Source organism: Hyperolius riggenbachi, chromosome 4, assembly GCF_040937935.1.
Source record: "Hyperolius riggenbachi isolate aHypRig1 chromosome 4, aHypRig1.pri, whole genome shotgun sequence".
Classification (NCBI taxonomy): domain Eukaryota; kingdom Metazoa; phylum Chordata; class Amphibia; order Anura; family Hyperoliidae; genus Hyperolius; species Hyperolius riggenbachi.
Window position 1 is genome coordinate 396,086,159 of NC_090649.1, and position 18,663 is coordinate 396,104,821.

General features: G+C 47.5%; 1 protein-coding gene across 2 annotated transcripts in view; it reads right to left on the minus strand.

Annotated features, from left to right (window-relative positions):
• Positions 1-1,679: 1,679 nt before the first annotated feature.
• Positions 1,680-18,663, minus strand: part of ABHD12 (abhydrolase domain containing 12, lysophospholipase) — a 1,393,598-nt gene continuing 1,376,614 nt past the window's right edge. For both annotated transcript variants that reach the window (XM_068232243.1, XM_068232242.1), the window contains exons 12-13: positions 17,910-18,038; positions 1,680-6,410 (exon numbers count right to left, since the gene is read on the minus strand). In XM_068232243.1, coding sequence (XP_068088344.1) covers positions 17,937-18,038 — 102 coding nt within the window. In that variant the 3' untranslated portion in view covers positions 1,680-6,410; positions 17,910-17,936. The remainder of the gene's footprint in view (positions 6,411-17,909; positions 18,039-18,663) is intronic.

Genomic DNA, 18,663 nt, shown 5'->3' on the forward strand with positions numbered 1-18,663 from the left:
ATAGACCCTGAACAAGCATGCAGGAGATCAGGCATTTCTGACATTGTCAGATCTGACAAGATTAGCCACATGCTTTTTTTCTGGCGTTAGGCCTCTTGCACACTGCAAGCGATTCTGATTCTGCTTTTTAATCAGTTTTTACATCCGATTCAGATTCCGATTTGCAGTGTGCAGGGAGCAAACTGCAAATCTGAATCGGAAGTAAAAACCGATTAAAAAGAGGAATCTGAATCGCTTGCAGTGTGCAAGAGGCCTTACTCAGCCATTTCTGCAGCAAAATAGATCAGCTGGGATGGCAGGCAACTGGTATGGTTTAAAAGGGAATAATTACAGCAGCTTCCATATCCCTCTCATTACAGTTGTCCTTTAAAGTGAATGTTTACCGTTTAAAGTCAGATACTCACCTAAGGAGAGGGAAGGCTCGGTCCTAATGAGCCTTCCCGCTGCTCTCCCGGTGCCCGGTCCCGCGCAGGATCCCCCGTGGCAGTATTCGACCAGTTCGGTCAAATACTGCCACTTCCGCATGCCGAAGGGGGCTTTCGGAAGCCTTCAGGAGCACTCGGGCTCCCGAAGACGGGCCGCTCCATACTACGCATGCGCGGGCGCCCTCTATGACGCACTCGCGCGTGCGTAGTATGGAGCGGCCCGTCTTCGGAAGTGCTCCCGAAGACCTCTGAAGTCCCTGCGGCAGCGGACGCGAACGGGGGAGCCAGCGCAGCACCGAGGGCACCGGGAGAGGAGAGGGAAGGCTCATTAGGACCGAGCCTTCCCTCTCCTTAGGTGAGTATCTGACTTTTTTATTTTTAAAACGGTATCCACTGGCTTTAAGGCCTTTTTCACAGTGGGACGGTGCGTTTGATGCAACGTTAAGGTCGCAAAATGTGCCCCTAATGCAACGCATTGAAAGACTATAACTTGGACGTTATAGTACATTCTTTAGCCCTGCGTTTGGTGCGCCGTTTTTGGCGCACAGTGATGGAACGAAAACTGCACATGTGTTACATTAAAAAAAAACATTACTGAGCATGTGCAACACACACAACGCAGCAATTTACTGTTTACAAATATTCACCATAGTGCCCCTTTAACTGTAGAAGGGTGTGGTTACGATAAACATTTACATAAACCTGCAATGTGCAGACTAAGCAGCCTTGTTTACTGTGCATGGTGACTCTGGCAGAGGCCTGCATTGTGTGCGCAACATATAGTTAATACTTTGTGTGGTGTGCTGACTCGTATCATACATCACATCTGACAAGATGCAGCACTTATTTCTATTGGCCAAGGCTTCATGTACACTAGCGCACTTCTGTCCGCTTTTCAGCAACATGTAACAATCTGTAACATGATGTGCTGATAAAAAGTGGACAGATACGCACTAAGGGCTTGTTTCCATGCAGCGCAGAGCCCTGTGACTGTGTGCGTCACTCCCGGCAGGGCTTGCGATCCCCTTCATTATACTGAATTGGGTCGCGGGCTGAAGCGCCCCGACATGCAGCAAACCATGCGCGGCGATTAAATGGTGAATCGCCGCACCTATATGGAAACGGCATATATGGAAACTGTCCCTGTGATCGCGTTTCCATTAGTGCACATGAAAGCGCGCTATATGGAAACTAACCCTAAACCATAAAAGTTTACAAACAAACCAAAAAAAAAAAAAACACAAGAAACTGTGATAATCCAGGAATGATGCAGATTGCACATATGTTTATTGTAAAACCACAGAATTCTAACATTCAGACACTAGCACACAACTAAAAACTAACATTTTAAAAGGAAAAACAAATGCTCTGATTGCTGAACATGTAAATATCATGCCTGATGTGACGGTTGTTTCAAGTAAGTTTTCAGGAAAATGAAGCCAAAGTTAGACATTAGTAATGCAAATTGTATTCCAGGTACCCTGTTGCTATGACATGCTGCATAAGTACATATCACGAGATGCAGCCTGATATTCCTGTATGGCCGTGTGACCATCAGGATGAACCTTCCTAAATCTGGAGAGCGCAAAGTGGTTTAGCCCATCTGTGAGATCATTACAAAAGAACTGCTATTTTGTCCAGTTTGGACTTAGAAGAAGCAGCAAGAAGCATTTCATACAGCCTCAGAGGGGTTAGAGCTTTGTTCACACTTGCACTGATGTCTCTGTCCTTATGGAGCCATTTGTAGCCGAGTACACAAGCAAACTAGGAGATAAATTGCTGAGGACGAATGAGATTTAGTTCTTTTTTAGTGAGCTATGGCCCGATTTTCATTTGTTTTATTTTGTTACAGGAATAGAGCTGATTGCACAGTGAGGTGTGCCAGATTACAGACATGTTATAAGAGTATGAGAAAAATCAGGAATTCACAAAGAAACCCAATTAAACCTACAGATTTGCAAGACCCAAGCATTAGGGATACCTGGACACAAAAAGCAAAAAAACTGTACCCACTCATGTCTGAGAAGGGGGCCACGGCAGAGAGGGGTAACTTACCTGGATGTCCACCTCTTGCCACAATGCTCCTTGCTGCAATCCATTTTCCCGACACTTCCGTTTCACAGCATGAAATTCCACTGTGAGCCAAGAAGTGTTGGGAGGGTGGAACCAGGGCTGTGAGGTGAGTACAAAAATCCCAACTCCACAGGTTAGGATTCCTCCAACTCCCTAATTTGCATATTACAATCTTGTTGATTGTAAAAAAAAAAAAAAAAAGACATCTCATGTCAAGCCAACCCAAAAAGCTTCTAGCCAGGAAGCTGACGCTTGATAATGACAGGCCAGGATGGCTGACAGGGTAAACTAGAATGCTCCAGTATGTTGTCTGTATAATAAGATTCACCGGAGCCCCATATCTGCTGGGTTCCATCATGTAGCCCTGCCACCTTGCAGAAAAAGGCCTCTACCTTTTCTATATCTAATATAGAAACTGCCAGCACCATTATTTGCAAGGGGTCATATCTGTGCACCAGCACCCAGCTGATACAGTGTTCCAGTGAATCTTATTAAACAGACAAATGTGTTGGGACAGTCTAACTTTTAAGCATTACCATACCTCTGTGTTTTTTTATTAATGTACACCAGAGATGCATTTTAACTAAACTTGTAAGAGTACTTGTAAAAGGTGCAGACAGGACAGAGAACATCCAACAGGCCCTAGGCAATGTAACTGTGGGTACATGTAAGAGTGATGTGCAGGTACTCTGCAGGGGAATGAGGGGATTCTTCCTCTAGTACACATTCTTCATGCACAATCTGAACCAGGTTTATGGGTGATAGACAACACCTCTGCGATCCATGTGCACAACATTCTCAGTGGGTTCACAACAACGCTGAGCAGTGCATATGTACTACTGTGTATCTTAATTCGTTGTCACCAAACCCAATTTTAACATATCAAATTTATTGATTTAATGATCAAAGGGACTGCATAAATTTGCATACAAAATTTGCATAAACATAGAATTATTTGCATCTCATTGACCATCCCGACTAGTGACACAACTACACATTGGGCTTTATTCTTACAGCAGAGATGGTTATTTATGATATACCTATAAAAGATTCCTGTGTACACATCAGATATACAGTCACAATCAGATATGTGTATCTGACTTTATGGTGACTGCTTTATTGCCATAGCATAAGTATTTTTAACTTTTGTTTGATTGGTTTATTTCATTTTGGTGGAATAAGCTCTGCTATTACTGTATATATGTTATTTATGATGACCATTTTAGAAAAAGAACATTTTATAATATTCTCTCTTAATTACAGTCTAAATTTATTAGGAGTCGGGGTCAGTGCATTTTTGCCTAACTCAGAGCAATTTTTGGGTACTTGGAGTCTGACTCCTCAGCCCTGGATGGAACGCCAGGTAAGTTACCCTCTCTTCCGTGACCCCCTTCTCAGACACGAGTGGGTGCAGTTTTGCTACTTGCAAAACCGTGCTAAGATCATCCCTACCTGGTATATACATACATATTGTGGCCTAATCTAGACAAAAAAGCTTTAGCAAATCTAATTGAGAGTAATATAAAGTGCAGTTCCAGACTATTTTTTTTTTCTGAGAGAGTAAGGCTGTGGACAAACTATGAGCGCTTTCTGAGTGCTTTTCTGACCATCAGCACTTTTTAAAAACGCTCTTATTGACTTGCATTAAAATCACCACAATGGCATTTTTTTTTTTAAAAAACGCGATTGGAGCAAATTTACCACCGTTTTAGTGCAAGTCAATGGGAGCGTTAAAAAAAAGAAAAAAAAACGCTCAGAAAGCGCTCATAGTGTGTCTATACAGCCTAAGACAAGGCTAAAACCAATTGTAATATAGTTTGTGTCCTTTTCCTCTTTGAGAACAGGAAGTGAGGGTAAATATCTCAGTGACAGTTACTGGGGCAGGAAGATTTTTTTTTTTTTTCTTCACTGTGTCTCAGTTCAGTAGATTCACTTCCTTTTTTTCCTTAGTAGTATTGAAAGACGTTTAAAAATATTTTTTTTTATTGCTCCTTGTGACCCCATAGGAGAGGTTTTACCTCACTTCCTGTTCTATAATCCCATTACTAGTGCAGGAAATCAGCAGAACTTTCCCAACTGAAATCCAGACAACAATCTTATGGTGGCCACAAATGATACAATTTGCTGAATGACTGATTACAAACCATTCTTTGGAGGAGCGATCGTAAATGATTGTTTGGGACCACTAATGGATTAATATCTCCTAATTAATCCGATCAGATTGATGGGATTGAACCTAAATTTGGATCAATTAATCTGATCGGATTGGTTAGTAGATTTTGTCCATTAGTGGTCCAAATCGATCATTTATGATCATTCCTACGAAGAATCGTTCTTAATCGATTGTTCAGCAAATTGTATCATTAATGGCCACATTTACATTGTTACAATCCTTCCCCACTCAATATTCAAGCTACCTGTCTTGGCGGATGAGGATATTTGCACTACCTTATCTAGCTTTAGTTTTGTATGAACACTCTCAGCAGTGAGTGGAGTTAAGGAGGACATGCCAGGAGAGGAAGGAGGGGTAATGCAGGGGTAATTTGGGAAAGTAATTCTGAATAGGAGCCCTAAAGCTAAAAACTAACACATAGAATTCTCAAGCATTCTAAATAATAAATCCTGACCTGCATAACAAATACTAAAGATATGTACAAAGAGTGGAGAGTTTATAATGGCTTTTTCAGTGCAATGAAAAGTACTATAAAAGGCAGACCTGAGGCCTGGGTCCTACTAACATAAACCTGTCAGACAATGGAAGCAGTGAGCCTACAGATTCTAATGAGCAAGTTACTAAAAAGGATGTGCAGGGAAGAGCAAGAGATATAGTTTGTGCTCATCTTAAACATCCAATCATATGCAAACAAATTCCTACATTGCCCTGCACACAATTGCATACTTAGCTGAATACAACTTCATTTCACTGCACATCTTCTTCAGTATGTAGGCCTACAAATTTGCCACCCCCCAGCTGCACAGCTCATGTGTATGAGAAGACTCCTTTATGACCCCAAAAGCTGCTGTCAACCTCCCGCTGGTTTCTATAGCTCAGTTATTTCATTTCCTGGCCTGGGAAGAGCTGTCAGCTGAAGACTCGGGTACCCATGCTTGGAGTCTTTCATAGATTTATCCATATAAATACTAAATAATGAAAAGTCACACTATAAGATCATGACAAACTAATGCTTTGCTATCCAGAGGAAAGAAGAGCTCAGTCTCACTTTTGACATCTTCTATAAACAGTTGATCATCATGTGCAATCTGCACTGAGCAGTGTGCAGTCAGAGCATAGAAGCACCCTCACCACTCCACTCACCTATGTACCATCTGCTAAAGGAGGAAGTACTGACCAACAGCTAACAGAAAGGGCAGCAGGAATTGTAATCACAGTAACATGCACAACCTTTAAACTTATTGCAATGATAATGCCACTTGGATCCAATTCCCTCAGAATATAAATACAGCAGCTCCTAATTATCAGTTAAGACAAAAACCTTGCTCCCTATCAGTAAGTAGTACTATGCTGAGGTCCTGCCACAGTGGGGACACGGTTGTAACCGCCTGATCACTGTCAGATTCATCATGTGATATCTATGTGGGGGTTTTCACGTTCCACATTAGCGGTTTGTAAGACACAAAATGTCCCGTCACAGTCTGACAACTGCAGGCAAAGCTTACAAACATAATAAATAAGAGCCACACCCTTGCTTGGGAGCAAGTGACCCCCAGTGACTCTGGAATGGATTATATCCAATGAGGAAGAGGGAGCAAGCATTGACACGACGGCTTTCTATCTCCTGCCTTCTCCCGGATAAACAGGATTTCATTGCTGCCCCCCAAACTGTGCAGGAACATCCGGCCTTCCGCTCTCCGTGCTTTTATTGCTGCTCCTGTGTGCTGCCAAAGAAATCCCTACAAAGGAGAAAAAACACAGCAGGGTTCTCCAGTGGAATATACAAAGTAACGAAAAACAGAAAATAAGAAGAGCCCTGTCATGTGACATACACAGCAAGTTAAAATTTGTATGTTACTTTAGAATCCTTAAACTTAACCACAAATCCTTTCCTGTCCCTCCAGGAATCCCTCAAAATGTAGGTGTCACTTAAATAAAGTCACTCTCTTCTTCGATCACATAAGCACTGCTGTCATCAGGGTAGATATGTAATCAAATGCACTTACCACAGGATTCCAAGTAGTATACAGTGATGTTTAGTGATTTAGCACTCATCAGACGTAAACCAGTGATAGTGGAATAGGTAAAGTAGTGATGTATAGTAGCCACGCAGGTTATAGAGCAGGGGTGTCAAACTGAAATACAAAGTGGGCTGAAATTGTACACTGGCACCTAGCTGCGGGCTGAAATTGTACACTGGCACCCAGCTGCGGGCTGAAATTGTACACTGGCACCCAGCTGCGGGCTGGAATTGTACACTGGCACCTACCTGCGGGCTGAAATTGTACACTGGGACCTAGCTGCGGGCTGAAATTGTACACTGGGACCTAGCTGCGGGCTGAAATTGTACACTGGGACCTAGCTGCGGGCTGAAATTGTACACTGGGACCTAGCTGCAGGCTGAAATTGTACACTGGCACCCAGCTGCGGGCTGAAATTGTACACTGGCACCCAGCTGCGGGCTGAAATTGTACACTGGGACCCAGCTGCGGGCTGAAATTGTACACTGGGACCTAGCTGCAAGCTGAAATTGTACACTGGGACCTACCTGCGGGCTGAAATTGTACACTGGCACCTAGCTGCGGGCTGAAATTGTACACTGGGACCTAGCTGCAAGCTGAAATTGTACACTGGGACCTAGCTGCGGGCTGAAATTGTACACTGGGACCTAGCTGCGGGCTGAAATTGTACATTGGGACCTAGCTGCAAGCTGAAATTGTACACTGGGACCTAGCTGCGGGCTGAAATTGTACACTGGGACCTAGCTGCGGGCTGAAATTGTACACTGGGACCTAGCTGCGGGCTGAAATTGTACACTGGCACCCAGCTGCGGGCTGAAATTGTACACTGGGACCTAGCTGCGGGCTGAAATTGTACACTGGCACCCAGCTGCGGGCTGAAATTGTACACTGGGACCCAGCTGCGGGCTGAAATTGTACACTGGGACCTAGCTGCAAGCTGAAATTGTACACTGGGACCTAGCTGCGGGCTGAAATTGTACACTGGGACCTAGCTGCGGGCTGAAATTGTACACTGGGACCTAGCTGCGGGCTGAAATTGTACACTGGGACCTAGCTGCGGGCTGAAATTGTACACTGGGACCTAGCTGCAAGCTGAAATTGTACACTGGGACCTAGCTGCAAGCTGAAATTGTACACTGGGACCTAGCTGCGGGCTGAAATTGTACACTGGGACCTAGCTGCGGGCTGAAATTGTACACTGGGACCTAGCTGCGGGCTGAAATTGTACACTGGGACCTAGCTGCGGGCTGAAATTGTACACTGGGACCTAGCTGCGGGCTGAAATTGTACACTGGGACCCAGCTGCGGGCTGAAATTGTACACTGGCACCCAGCTGCGGGCTGAAATTGTACACTGGGACCTAGCTGCGGGCTGAAATTGTACACTGGGACCTAGCTGCGGGCTGAAATTGTACACTGGGACCTAGCTGCAAGCTGAAATTGTACACTGGCACCTAGCTGCGGGCTGAAATTGTACACTGGGACCTAGCTGCGGGCTGAAATTGTACATTGGGACCTAGCTGCGGGCTGAAATTGTACACTGGCACCTAGCTGCGAACTGAAATTGTACACTGGCACCTAGCTGCGAACTGAAATTGTACACTGGCACCTAGCTGCGAACTGAAATTGTACACTGGCACCTACCTGCGGGCTGAAAGTGTACACTGGCACCTACCTGCGGGCTGAAATTGTACACTGGCACCTAGCTGCGGGCTGAAATTGTACACTGGCACCTAGCTGCGGGCTGAAATTGTACACTGGGACCTAGCTGCGGGCTGAAATTGTACACTGGGACCTAGCTGCGGGCTGAAATTGTACACTGGGACCTAGCTGCGGGCTGAAATTGTACACTGGGACCTAGCTGCGGGCTGAAATTGTACACTGGGACCTAGCTGCGGGCTGAAATTGTACACTGGGACCTAGCTGCGGGCTGAAATTGTACACTGGGACCTAGCTGCGGGCTGAAATTGTACACTGGGACCTAGCTGCGGGCTGAAATTGTACACTGGGACCTAGCTGCAAGCTGAAATTGTACACTGGGACCTAGCTGCGGGCTGAAATTGTACACTGGCACCTAGCTGCGGGCTGAAATTGTACACTGGGACCTAGCTGCGGGCTGAAATTGTACACTGGGACCTAGCTGCGGGCTGAAATTGTACACTGGGACCTAGCTGCGGGCTGAAATTGTACACTGGGACCCAGCTGCGGGCTGAAATTGTACACTGGCACCCAGCTGCGGGCTGAAATTGTACACTGGGACCCAGCTGCGGGCTGAAATTGTACACTGGGACCCAGCTGCGGGCTGAAATTGTACACTGGGACCTAGCTGCGGGCTGAAATTGTACACTGGGACCTAGCTGCAAGCTGAAATTGTACACTGGGACCTAGCTGCAAGCTGAAATTGTACACTGGGACCTAGCTGCGGGCTGAAATTGTACACTGGGACCTAGCTGCGGGCTGAAATTGTACACTGGGACCTAGCTGCAAGCTGAAATTGTACACTGGGACCTAGCTGCGGGCTGAAATTGTACACTGGGACCTAGCTGCGGGCTGAAATTGTACATTGGGACCTAGCTGCAAGCTGAAATTGTACACTGGGACCTAGCTGCGGGCTGAAATTGTACACTGGGACCTAGCTGCGGGCTGAAATTGTACACTGGGACCTAGCTGCGGGCTGAAATTGTACACTGGCACCCAGCTGCGGGCTGAAATTGTACACTGGGACCTAGCTGCGGGCTGAAATTGTACACTGGCACCCAGCTGCGGGCTGAAATTGTACACTGGGACCTAGCTGCAAGCTGAAATTGTACACTGGGACCTAGCTGCGGGCTGAAATTGTACACTGGGACCTAGCTGCGGGCTGAAATTGTACACTGGGACCTAGCTGCGGGCTGAAATTGTACACTGGCACCCAGCTGCGGGCTGAAATTGTACACTGGGACCTAGCTGCGGGCTGAAATTGTACACTGGCACCCAGCTGCGGGCTGAAATTGTACACTGGGACCCAGCTGCGGGCTGAAATTGTACACTGGGACCTAGCTGCAAGCTGAAATTGTACACTGGGACCTAGCTGCGGGCTGAAATTGTACACTGGGACCTAGCTGCGGGCTGAAATTGTACACTGGGACCTAGCTGCGGGCTGAAATTGTACACTGGGACCTAGCTGCGGGCTGAAATTGTACACTGGGACCTAGCTGCAAGCTGAAATTGTACACTGGGACCTAGCTGCAAGCTGAAATTGTACACTGGGACCTAGCTGCGGGCTGAAATTGTACACTGGGACCTAGCTGCGGGCTGAAATTGTACACTGGGACCTAGCTGCGGGCTGAAATTGTACACTGGGACCTAGCTGCGGGCTGAAATTGTACACTGGGACCCAGCTGCGGGCTGAAATTGTACACTGGCACCCAGCTGCGGGCTGAAATTGTACACTGGGACCTAGCTGCGGGCTGAAATTGTACACTGGGACCTAGCTGCGGGCTGAAATTGTACACTGGGACCTAGCTGCAAGCTGAAATTGTACACTGGCACCTAGCTGCGGGCTGAAATTGTACACTGGGACCTAGCTGCGGGCTGAAATTGTACATTGGGACCTAGCTGCGGGCTGAAATTGTACACTGGCACCTAGCTGCGAACTGAAATTGTACACTGGCACCTAGCTGCGAACTGAAATTGTACACTGGCACCTAGCTGTGGGCTGAAATTGTACACTGGCACCTAGCTGCAAGCTGAAATTGTACACTGGCACCCAGCTGCGGGCTGAAATTGTACACTGGCACCCAGCTGCGGGCTGGAATTGTACACTGGCACCTACCTGCGGGCTGAAATTGTACACTGGGACCTAGCTGCGGGCTGAAATTGTACACTGGGACCTAGCTGCGGGCTGAAATTGTACACTGGGACCTAGCTGCGGGCTGAAATTGTACACTGGGACCTAGCTGCAGGCTGAAATTGTACACTGGCACCCAGCTGCGGGCTGAAATTGTACACTGGCACCCAGCTGCGGGCTGAAATTGTACACTGGGACCCAGCTGCGGGCTGAAATTGTACACTGGGACCTAGCTGCAAGCTGAAATTGTACACTGGGACCTACCTGCGGGCTGAAATTGTACACTGGCACCTAGCTGCGGGCTGAAATTGTACACTGGGACCTAGCTGCAAGCTGAAATTGTACACTGGGACCTAGCTGCGGGCTGAAATTGTACACTGGGACCTAGCTGCGGGCTGAAATTGTACATTGGGACCTAGCTGCAAGCTGAAATTGTACACTGGGACCTAGCTGCGGGCTGAAATTGTACACTGGGACCTAGCTGCGGGCTGAAATTGTACACTGGGACCTAGCTGCGGGCTGAAATTGTACACTGGCACCCAGCTGCGGGCTGAAATTGTACACTGGGACCTAGCTGCGGGCTGAAATTGTACACTGGCACCCAGCTGCGGGCTGAAATTGTACACTGGGACCCAGCTGCGGGCTGAAATTGTACACTGGGACCTAGCTGCAAGCTGAAATTGTACACTGGGACCTAGCTGCGGGCTGAAATTGTACACTGGGACCTAGCTGCGGGCTGAAATTGTACACTGGGACCTAGCTGCGGGCTGAAATTGTACACTGGGACCTAGCTGCGGGCTGAAATTGTACACTGGGACCTAGCTGCAAGCTGAAATTGTACACTGGGACCTAGCTGCAAGCTGAAATTGTACACTGGGACCTAGCTGCGGGCTGAAATTGTACACTGGGACCTAGCTGCGGGCTGAAATTGTACACTGGGACCTAGCTGCGGGCTGAAATTGTACACTGGGACCTAGCTGCGGGCTGAAATTGTACACTGGGACCCAGCTGCGGGCTGAAATTGTACACTGGCACCCAGCTGCGGGCTGAAATTGTACACTGGGACCTAGCTGCGGGCTGAAATTGTACACTGGGACCTAGCTGCGGGCTGAAATTGTACACTGGGACCTAGCTGCAAGCTGAAATTGTACACTGGCACCTAGCTGCGGGCTGAAATTGTACACTGGGACCTAGCTGCGGGCTGAAATTGTACACTGGGACCTAGCTGCGGGCTGAAATTGTACACTGGGACCTAGCTGCGGGCTGAAATTGTACACTGGGACCTAGCTGCGGGCTGAAATTGTACACTGGGACCTAGCTGCAAGCTGAAATTGTACACTGGGACCTAGCTGCGGGCTGAAATTGTACACTGGCACCTAGCTGCGGGCTGAAATTGTACACTGGGACCTAGCTGCGGGCTGAAATTGTACACTGGGACCTAGCTGCGGGCTGAAATTGTACACTGGGACCTAGCTGCGGGCTGAAATTGTACACTGGGACCCAGCTGCGGGCTGAAATTGTACACTGGCACCCAGCTGCGGGCTGAAATTGTACACTGGGACCCAGCTGCGGGCTGAAATTGTACACTGGGACCCAGCTGCGGGCTGAAATTGTACACTGGGACCTAGCTGCAAGCTGAAATTGTACACTGGGACCTAGCTGCAAGCTGAAATTGTACACTGGGACCTAGCTGCGGGCTGAAATTGTACACTGGGACCTAGCTGCGGGCTGAAATTGTACACTGGGACCTAGCTGCGGGCTGAAATTGTACACTGGGACCTAGCTGCGGGTTGAAATTGTACACTGGGACCTAGCTGCGGGCTGAAATTGTACACTGGGACCTAGCTGCAAGCTGAAATTGTACACTGGGACCTAGCTGCAAGCTGAAATTGTACACTGGGACCTAGCTGCGGGCTGAAATTGTACACTGGGACCTAGCTGCGGGCTGAAATTGTACACTGGGACCTAGCTGCGGGCTGAAATTGTACACTGGCACCTAGCTGCGGGCTGAAATTGTACACTGGCACCCAGCTGCGGGCTGAAATTGTACACTGGCACCCAGCTGCGGGCTGAAATTGTACACTGGGACCCAGCTGCGGGCTGAAATTGTACACTGGGACCTAGCTGCGGGCTGAAATTGTACACTGGGACCTAGCTGCGGGCTGAAATTGTACACTGGGACCTAGCTGCGGGCTGAAATTGTACACTGGGACCTAGCTGCGGGCTGAAATTGTACACTTGCACCTAGCTGCGGGCTGAAATTCTACACTGGGACCTAGCTGTGGGCTGAAATTGTACACTGGGACCTAGCTGCAAGCTGAAATTGTACACTGGGACCTAGCTGCGGGCTGAAATTGTACACTGGGACCTACCTGCAGGCTGAAATTGTACACTGGGACCTAGCTGTGGGCTGAAATTGTACACTGGGACATAGCTGCGGGACAACCTCAACGTCTACTGGCCACCTTCCTCCCTTATAAAAGTTTTCTGGTGTCTAGTAGTCCTCCCTCCCCTATACAGTTCCCTTGTGTCTAGAGACTCCCACCCTCCCCTTTACAGTTCCCCAATGTTTAGGGCTTTCCCTCTACCTCCCCATATGGCTTCCCTGGTGTTCTAGGGCTTCACCTCCAATATATCTACCCTGGTGGTGGAGAGTGGGCCAAACAGAATGCAAAGTGGGGAAACCACCAGAGGGCCAAATGTAATGGCTCTGGTGGCCAAATTTGGCCCGTGTGCCGGAGTCTGACATGTACGTTATAGAGGATCACTGATAAGGATGAAACGGAGAAAATTAAATCAAATAGATCTACTGGCACCCAATTGCTGCCTTTGTTGAGATCCCATCTACATTGGATCCCCCATCAGTCCCCGCCTCTTTAACAGTTGGTCAGTGTGCATAAAAAAAAGGGGCACAACAAAATTTGGGCGCCCGATTTTAGCTAGTAGAATATTGGTAAAATTTACCAATATTCTATGTTTTAAAAGTGCAAATTACCCCAGTAAAATATTGGTAAACAATACTGATGTTTTTCTAAAACTTAACCTAACACTATTCTCATATAGAACCACCCCTTACAATGCCTAACCTTAACCACCCCTCCCCCCCCCAATGCCTAACCCTTAAAAACACCCCCTCTATTCCTAACCTTAACTGACCCCCCACCACAATTACAATAATTTTAGGGCGCTATATCTCACAGCAAGGGCGTCCAAGTTACTGCTGATAGCAGGCGCCCAAATTTCCAACTTCGGTTGGTCATGTAAGAAACATTAAGCGTATTTCTATTACGGTCAACCATCATTTCGGATGACCGATTTATAGTCTAGCAGCCTTTCTCAACCTCTTTAGAGTCCATGGACCTCTACAAAATTTTTGGGATCTCCGGGAACCCCTACCTAAAAATTATTAAATTAAAAAAAGCTGTGCTACTTTTTGAAGTTTTCCCTTCTACCTACTATTATAACTAATATATACCTTCAGGTTGACAATAGTACTAAAAATGCAGCAATCACATGAACCATATGAAATTCTGCAATCACCACCCACGTATAAAAAGCAGCAATTACCCCCACATATGTGACTTGCATCCCCACATACATGAAAAGCAGCACTATTTTGTCCCACAGATGTGGCAAAATGCTGAGGAACCCCAGTTGAAAATGGCTCGTCTATAGTGTATTCAGGTCACAGTAAAATATAGCCATTTCTTAAAAAAAGGTGACACGTCAGTAACATCACCCATCCAAACAAGAAGGTAATTAGTACTTTTATAAGGACAGGACAAGTTGTAACTACCTCCAGTTTCCTACAGACTGTCCTTAAAGAGGAACAGTCACGAAAATCTTAAAATGTAAAACACATACAAATATGAAGTACATTTCTCCCAGAGTAAGATGAGCCATAAATTACTTTTCTCCTATGTTCCTGTCACATACAATAAGAAGTAGAAATCTGTCATTACCGACAGATTTTGGACTAGCCCACCTTCTCATAGTAGGGGGGGTTCTCAGGGTTTTCTTTTTTAACCCTCCTGGCGGTATAACATTTTTTTTTTTTCTATATCATGTAGCGAGCCCAGGGCTCGCTACATGATAGCCGCTGCTCAGCGGCATCCCCCCGCCCTCTTCGATCGCCTTCGGCGATCTCCGATCAGGAAATCCCGTTCAAAGAACGGGATTTCCTGGAGGGCTTCCCCCGTCGCCATGGCGACGGGCGGGATGACGTCACTGACGTCGGGACGTCATTGGGAGTCCCGGGCCACCCCTCGGCGCTGCCTGGCACTGATTGGCCAGGCAGCGCACGGGGTCTGGGGGGGGGGGGGGGCCGCGCGCCGCACCGGATAGCGGCGATCGGGCGCGCGGCGGCGATCAGGGTGCTGGCGCAGCTAGCAAAGTGCTAGCTGCGTCCAGCAAAAAAAAAATTAAACAAATCGGCCCAGTAGGGCCTGAGCGGCACCCTCCGGCGGCTTACCCCGAACTACGTTCGGGGTTACCGCCAAGAAGATTAAAAGCACTTAGTGAATGGCAGTTGCTCCGTCCAACTGCCAAAATAGTGTGCAACGAGCAGAGAGGCTGGCCAGCATCTTTGTATAAATCTTTTTCAGGGAATGTCTTTATAAAGAATAAAGGCCATGCTGAGAATCCCCTATGGAGAGATGGACTAGCCCAAAACCTGTCGGTAATGTCAGATTTCTACTACCTACTGTGAGTGACAGGAACATAGGAGAAAAGTAATTTATGGCTAATTTTCGCAACAGTTCCTCTTTAAAGAGAAATACACTTCTAGCATTTGTAAATGGGAGAAATGAAATTGTAGAGACTGCTATCTTTCTACCCCTTTAGGAAATACTGCTAGCCCAGTTTTCATACTGAATATCTGCCCCTCCATACTGTCTATATCAGTGGTCCAGCGCTGGTATGGAGATCAGGAGTCTGACCACCTCACAAAGCTGGGACAAGGTCCTCCAGCACTCAATGCTAAGACACCAAAGTGTGCACCCCCCTCCCACCCCAGCCGTCACACACTGATTGCTATTAGACTAAAAACCTGTAGAGGTGAAGAAAAAAGGCAGATTGTCTGGCTGTCCTGCTGCTCCATTGCCTGTTAATATTTTCAGCTATAGACCCTGAACAAACATGCAGACCAAAGGTTTCTAAAATCTCATAAGATTAGCTGCATGCTTGTTTCTGGTGTGTGATTCAGGCACTACCTACCAGAAAGATCAGCAGGACAGCCAGGCAATAAATATGGCAGCCTCCATTTGTCACCCTCAGGTTCCTTTTAAACAAGCCTGCACACACTGGCACCTAGGTTGTAGCAGATTTCTCAAACTCTTTCCTTGAGCGTCTCACCCTGCATGTGACTGGGCAATGGAGTAAACAATTTCCCACGTACATGCTGAACTGAGTGATATCACAGCTGGTTCTCATACAAAGAGAACACTGTGTGCTGCAAATGACACACTGAGCAGATCTGCTGTAAGAATGGAAACAATGTTTGCTGTGCACAGGATTTGCAGCAATAGAACTAAGACTATCTGCACTGATGTTCAACTAAAAATCACCAAAACGCGAAAAATAAAACAGGTACAATTACGAGAGGAAGCAAAGTGATGTGTGCACATGTAATTGGTACTTTTTAAAGGAAACCTGTAACTAAAAAAAGTTCCCCTGGGGGGTACTTGCCTCGGGTGGGGGAAGCCTCCAGGTCCTATTGAGGCTTCCCCCGTCCTCCTGTGTCTCACGGCGGTCTCACTGTGCCCCTCCGAACAGCGGGGATGTAAATATTTACCTTCCCGGCTCCAGCGCAGACACAGTATCAGCTCTCCACTTGGAAATAGCCCATCGCTGTCGGGCCGCTGTACTGCGCAGGCGCAAGTCTCCTGCGCCTGCGCAGTAGATCGGACCCGACAGAGATCAGCTATTTCCGCCTATCTCCGTACCGAGATCCGCAACAGCTCCCCCGCTGGAGCCAGGGAAGGTAAATATATCAAGCCAGGATTGCGGGTTGCTTCGGGGAGCCAGCGCTGGATTGCCTGCAGCATCAGGGGAGGGGGAAGTCTCATTGGGAACCTGAGCTTCCCCCTCCAAAGGTGAGTGCCCCCCAGGGGAACTTTTTTTTTTGTTACAGTCTCTTTAAATCAAATACAATTTCTGGTACCAGCAGGACTCTTAAGAGGCGGGTTACCACCTGTGGCAGAGGGCGGGAAGATTCTGATGCGCCACTGTGCAGAGTGTAAGGCAGAGGGGTAAAGTAACTCACCACTCAGGAACCGATGAAGACACATGTGGCCAGTCTACATCCTCGTAGGCGTTACATCTCTGTTGTGTCAGCACCACCTGTCACGTCATGACCGGTGGAACTGGCACCATGGAGAATGGACTCCTATAGTATGAAGACAAGTTGTGTGTGCCTTTGCCAGATCCTGTAGAGGCGAGTCACTTCCACCACGCCTTTGTGCACTCTGCATGGGGATTGGGGGGCTCCCTCTCTATGTCCTGAACATGGGAGAAGGGCCTCTATCTGGCTACCTTTACTAGGGGTGCCCTCTCCTGCTACTCATGCTTGTTATAAGGGGCTTGTCTGGCTACCTACACTGGGTGGTGCCTTTCTGGCTACTTACACTGCAGGGGGTCCTCATTACCTAAACTTGCCGAGGACTGTTTGACTAATGCTAGGTACACTCCATTCAATAATTCCTGGCAGGTCGATGGGTGTACATAATTATTTCTGACATGTCCAATCAGCTCCCAATGAGAAGCAATGCAGCAGTGGTCGGAAAATCGACTCAGTTATCGATCAGAAGCTGATTGGACATCCGGAAATAATAGTTCGATCTGACGGACGTGAAGTGTGTTCCGGTGTTAGTCGAGGAGCAGAAATGCAGACATCCAACCAACAAACGTTGATTCCGGTGATACCTTTAATGACTAACTGTACATGGTTTATTGCAAGCTTTCGAAAACGTTAAGTTTTTATTCAGGCATTATACAGAACTAGATCAGAACCGTACAATAAGAAGTTTTAAATCACATACAGACTTATATATGATTCTGTAGGCTCAATCTGACATGATGTCACACAGTTGTACCTCCTATAAAATGTAAAAAAAGACTTCCTCAGTCAATGAACTCTGGCAGCATTTGTCCACTACAGATAAACACACTCAATAATACAGGTTATACACGTCAATACAAAATATGATGTGAACAGTATGGATGTGCATACACGTCAATACTCTCCTGCACTGTATACTAGATCCTTGCCATTTTTGGCAAGTTACAGGAAAAAAAAAGGTTATGAAAATGTAATTACCGGTAGATCACTTTTAGCACAGAAATCCTGGGGAAATTGAACGCCAGGGAGGGAGTCATAAGCGATCTACTTACTTCAGTATTTGCCGTAATTCTGGACTCCTATATATGTATTTGTGACGGTATCCAAGGTCTTTGTGGAAAGGAACAAACTGTACTTTTATAATCACGGAGGCTCCTTGCAGGGGCAGCAATGTTGTAAAGCTGAAAGCATTAAAAAGAAAAGGTTTTTTTTTTTCCCCGCAAGATACAAAGAAGGAATCACAGGTAAAACAGAAGGTTCTGGTTCATCAAGCTTTTCTCCCAGGAACCGTAGGGGTTATTCCTCAGGCAAAACAATTTCATAACAAGGGGCTTGTTGCAATTACAGCTATCACTAGTATAAAAGCTAATGTGACCCCATATTTAAATTAAAAAAAGTCAGACAAGAGAGGGAAGGCTCGGTCCTAATGAGCCTTCCCTCTCCTCTCCCAGTGCCCTCGGTGCTATGCGCTGGCCCCCACGTTCACATCCCCCACCGAAGGGTCTTCGGGAGGACGCGGCGCACACACACGAGTGCGTCATAGAGGGTGCTCGCGCATGTGCAGTGTAGAGCGGCCCGTCTTTGGGAGCACTCGGGCTCCCGAAGCATTTCCGAAGCCTCCCTTCGGCGGAGGAACAGCGGTATTTGACCGAAACGGTCGAACACCGCTACGAGGGAGCCAGCGCAACGATGAGGACCGGGAGAGGAGAGGGAAAGCTCTATGGGACCCAGAGCCTCCCTCTCCTTAGGTGAGTATCTGACTTTTTTTATTTAACCGCTTGCCGACCGCGCCACGCCAATGGGCGT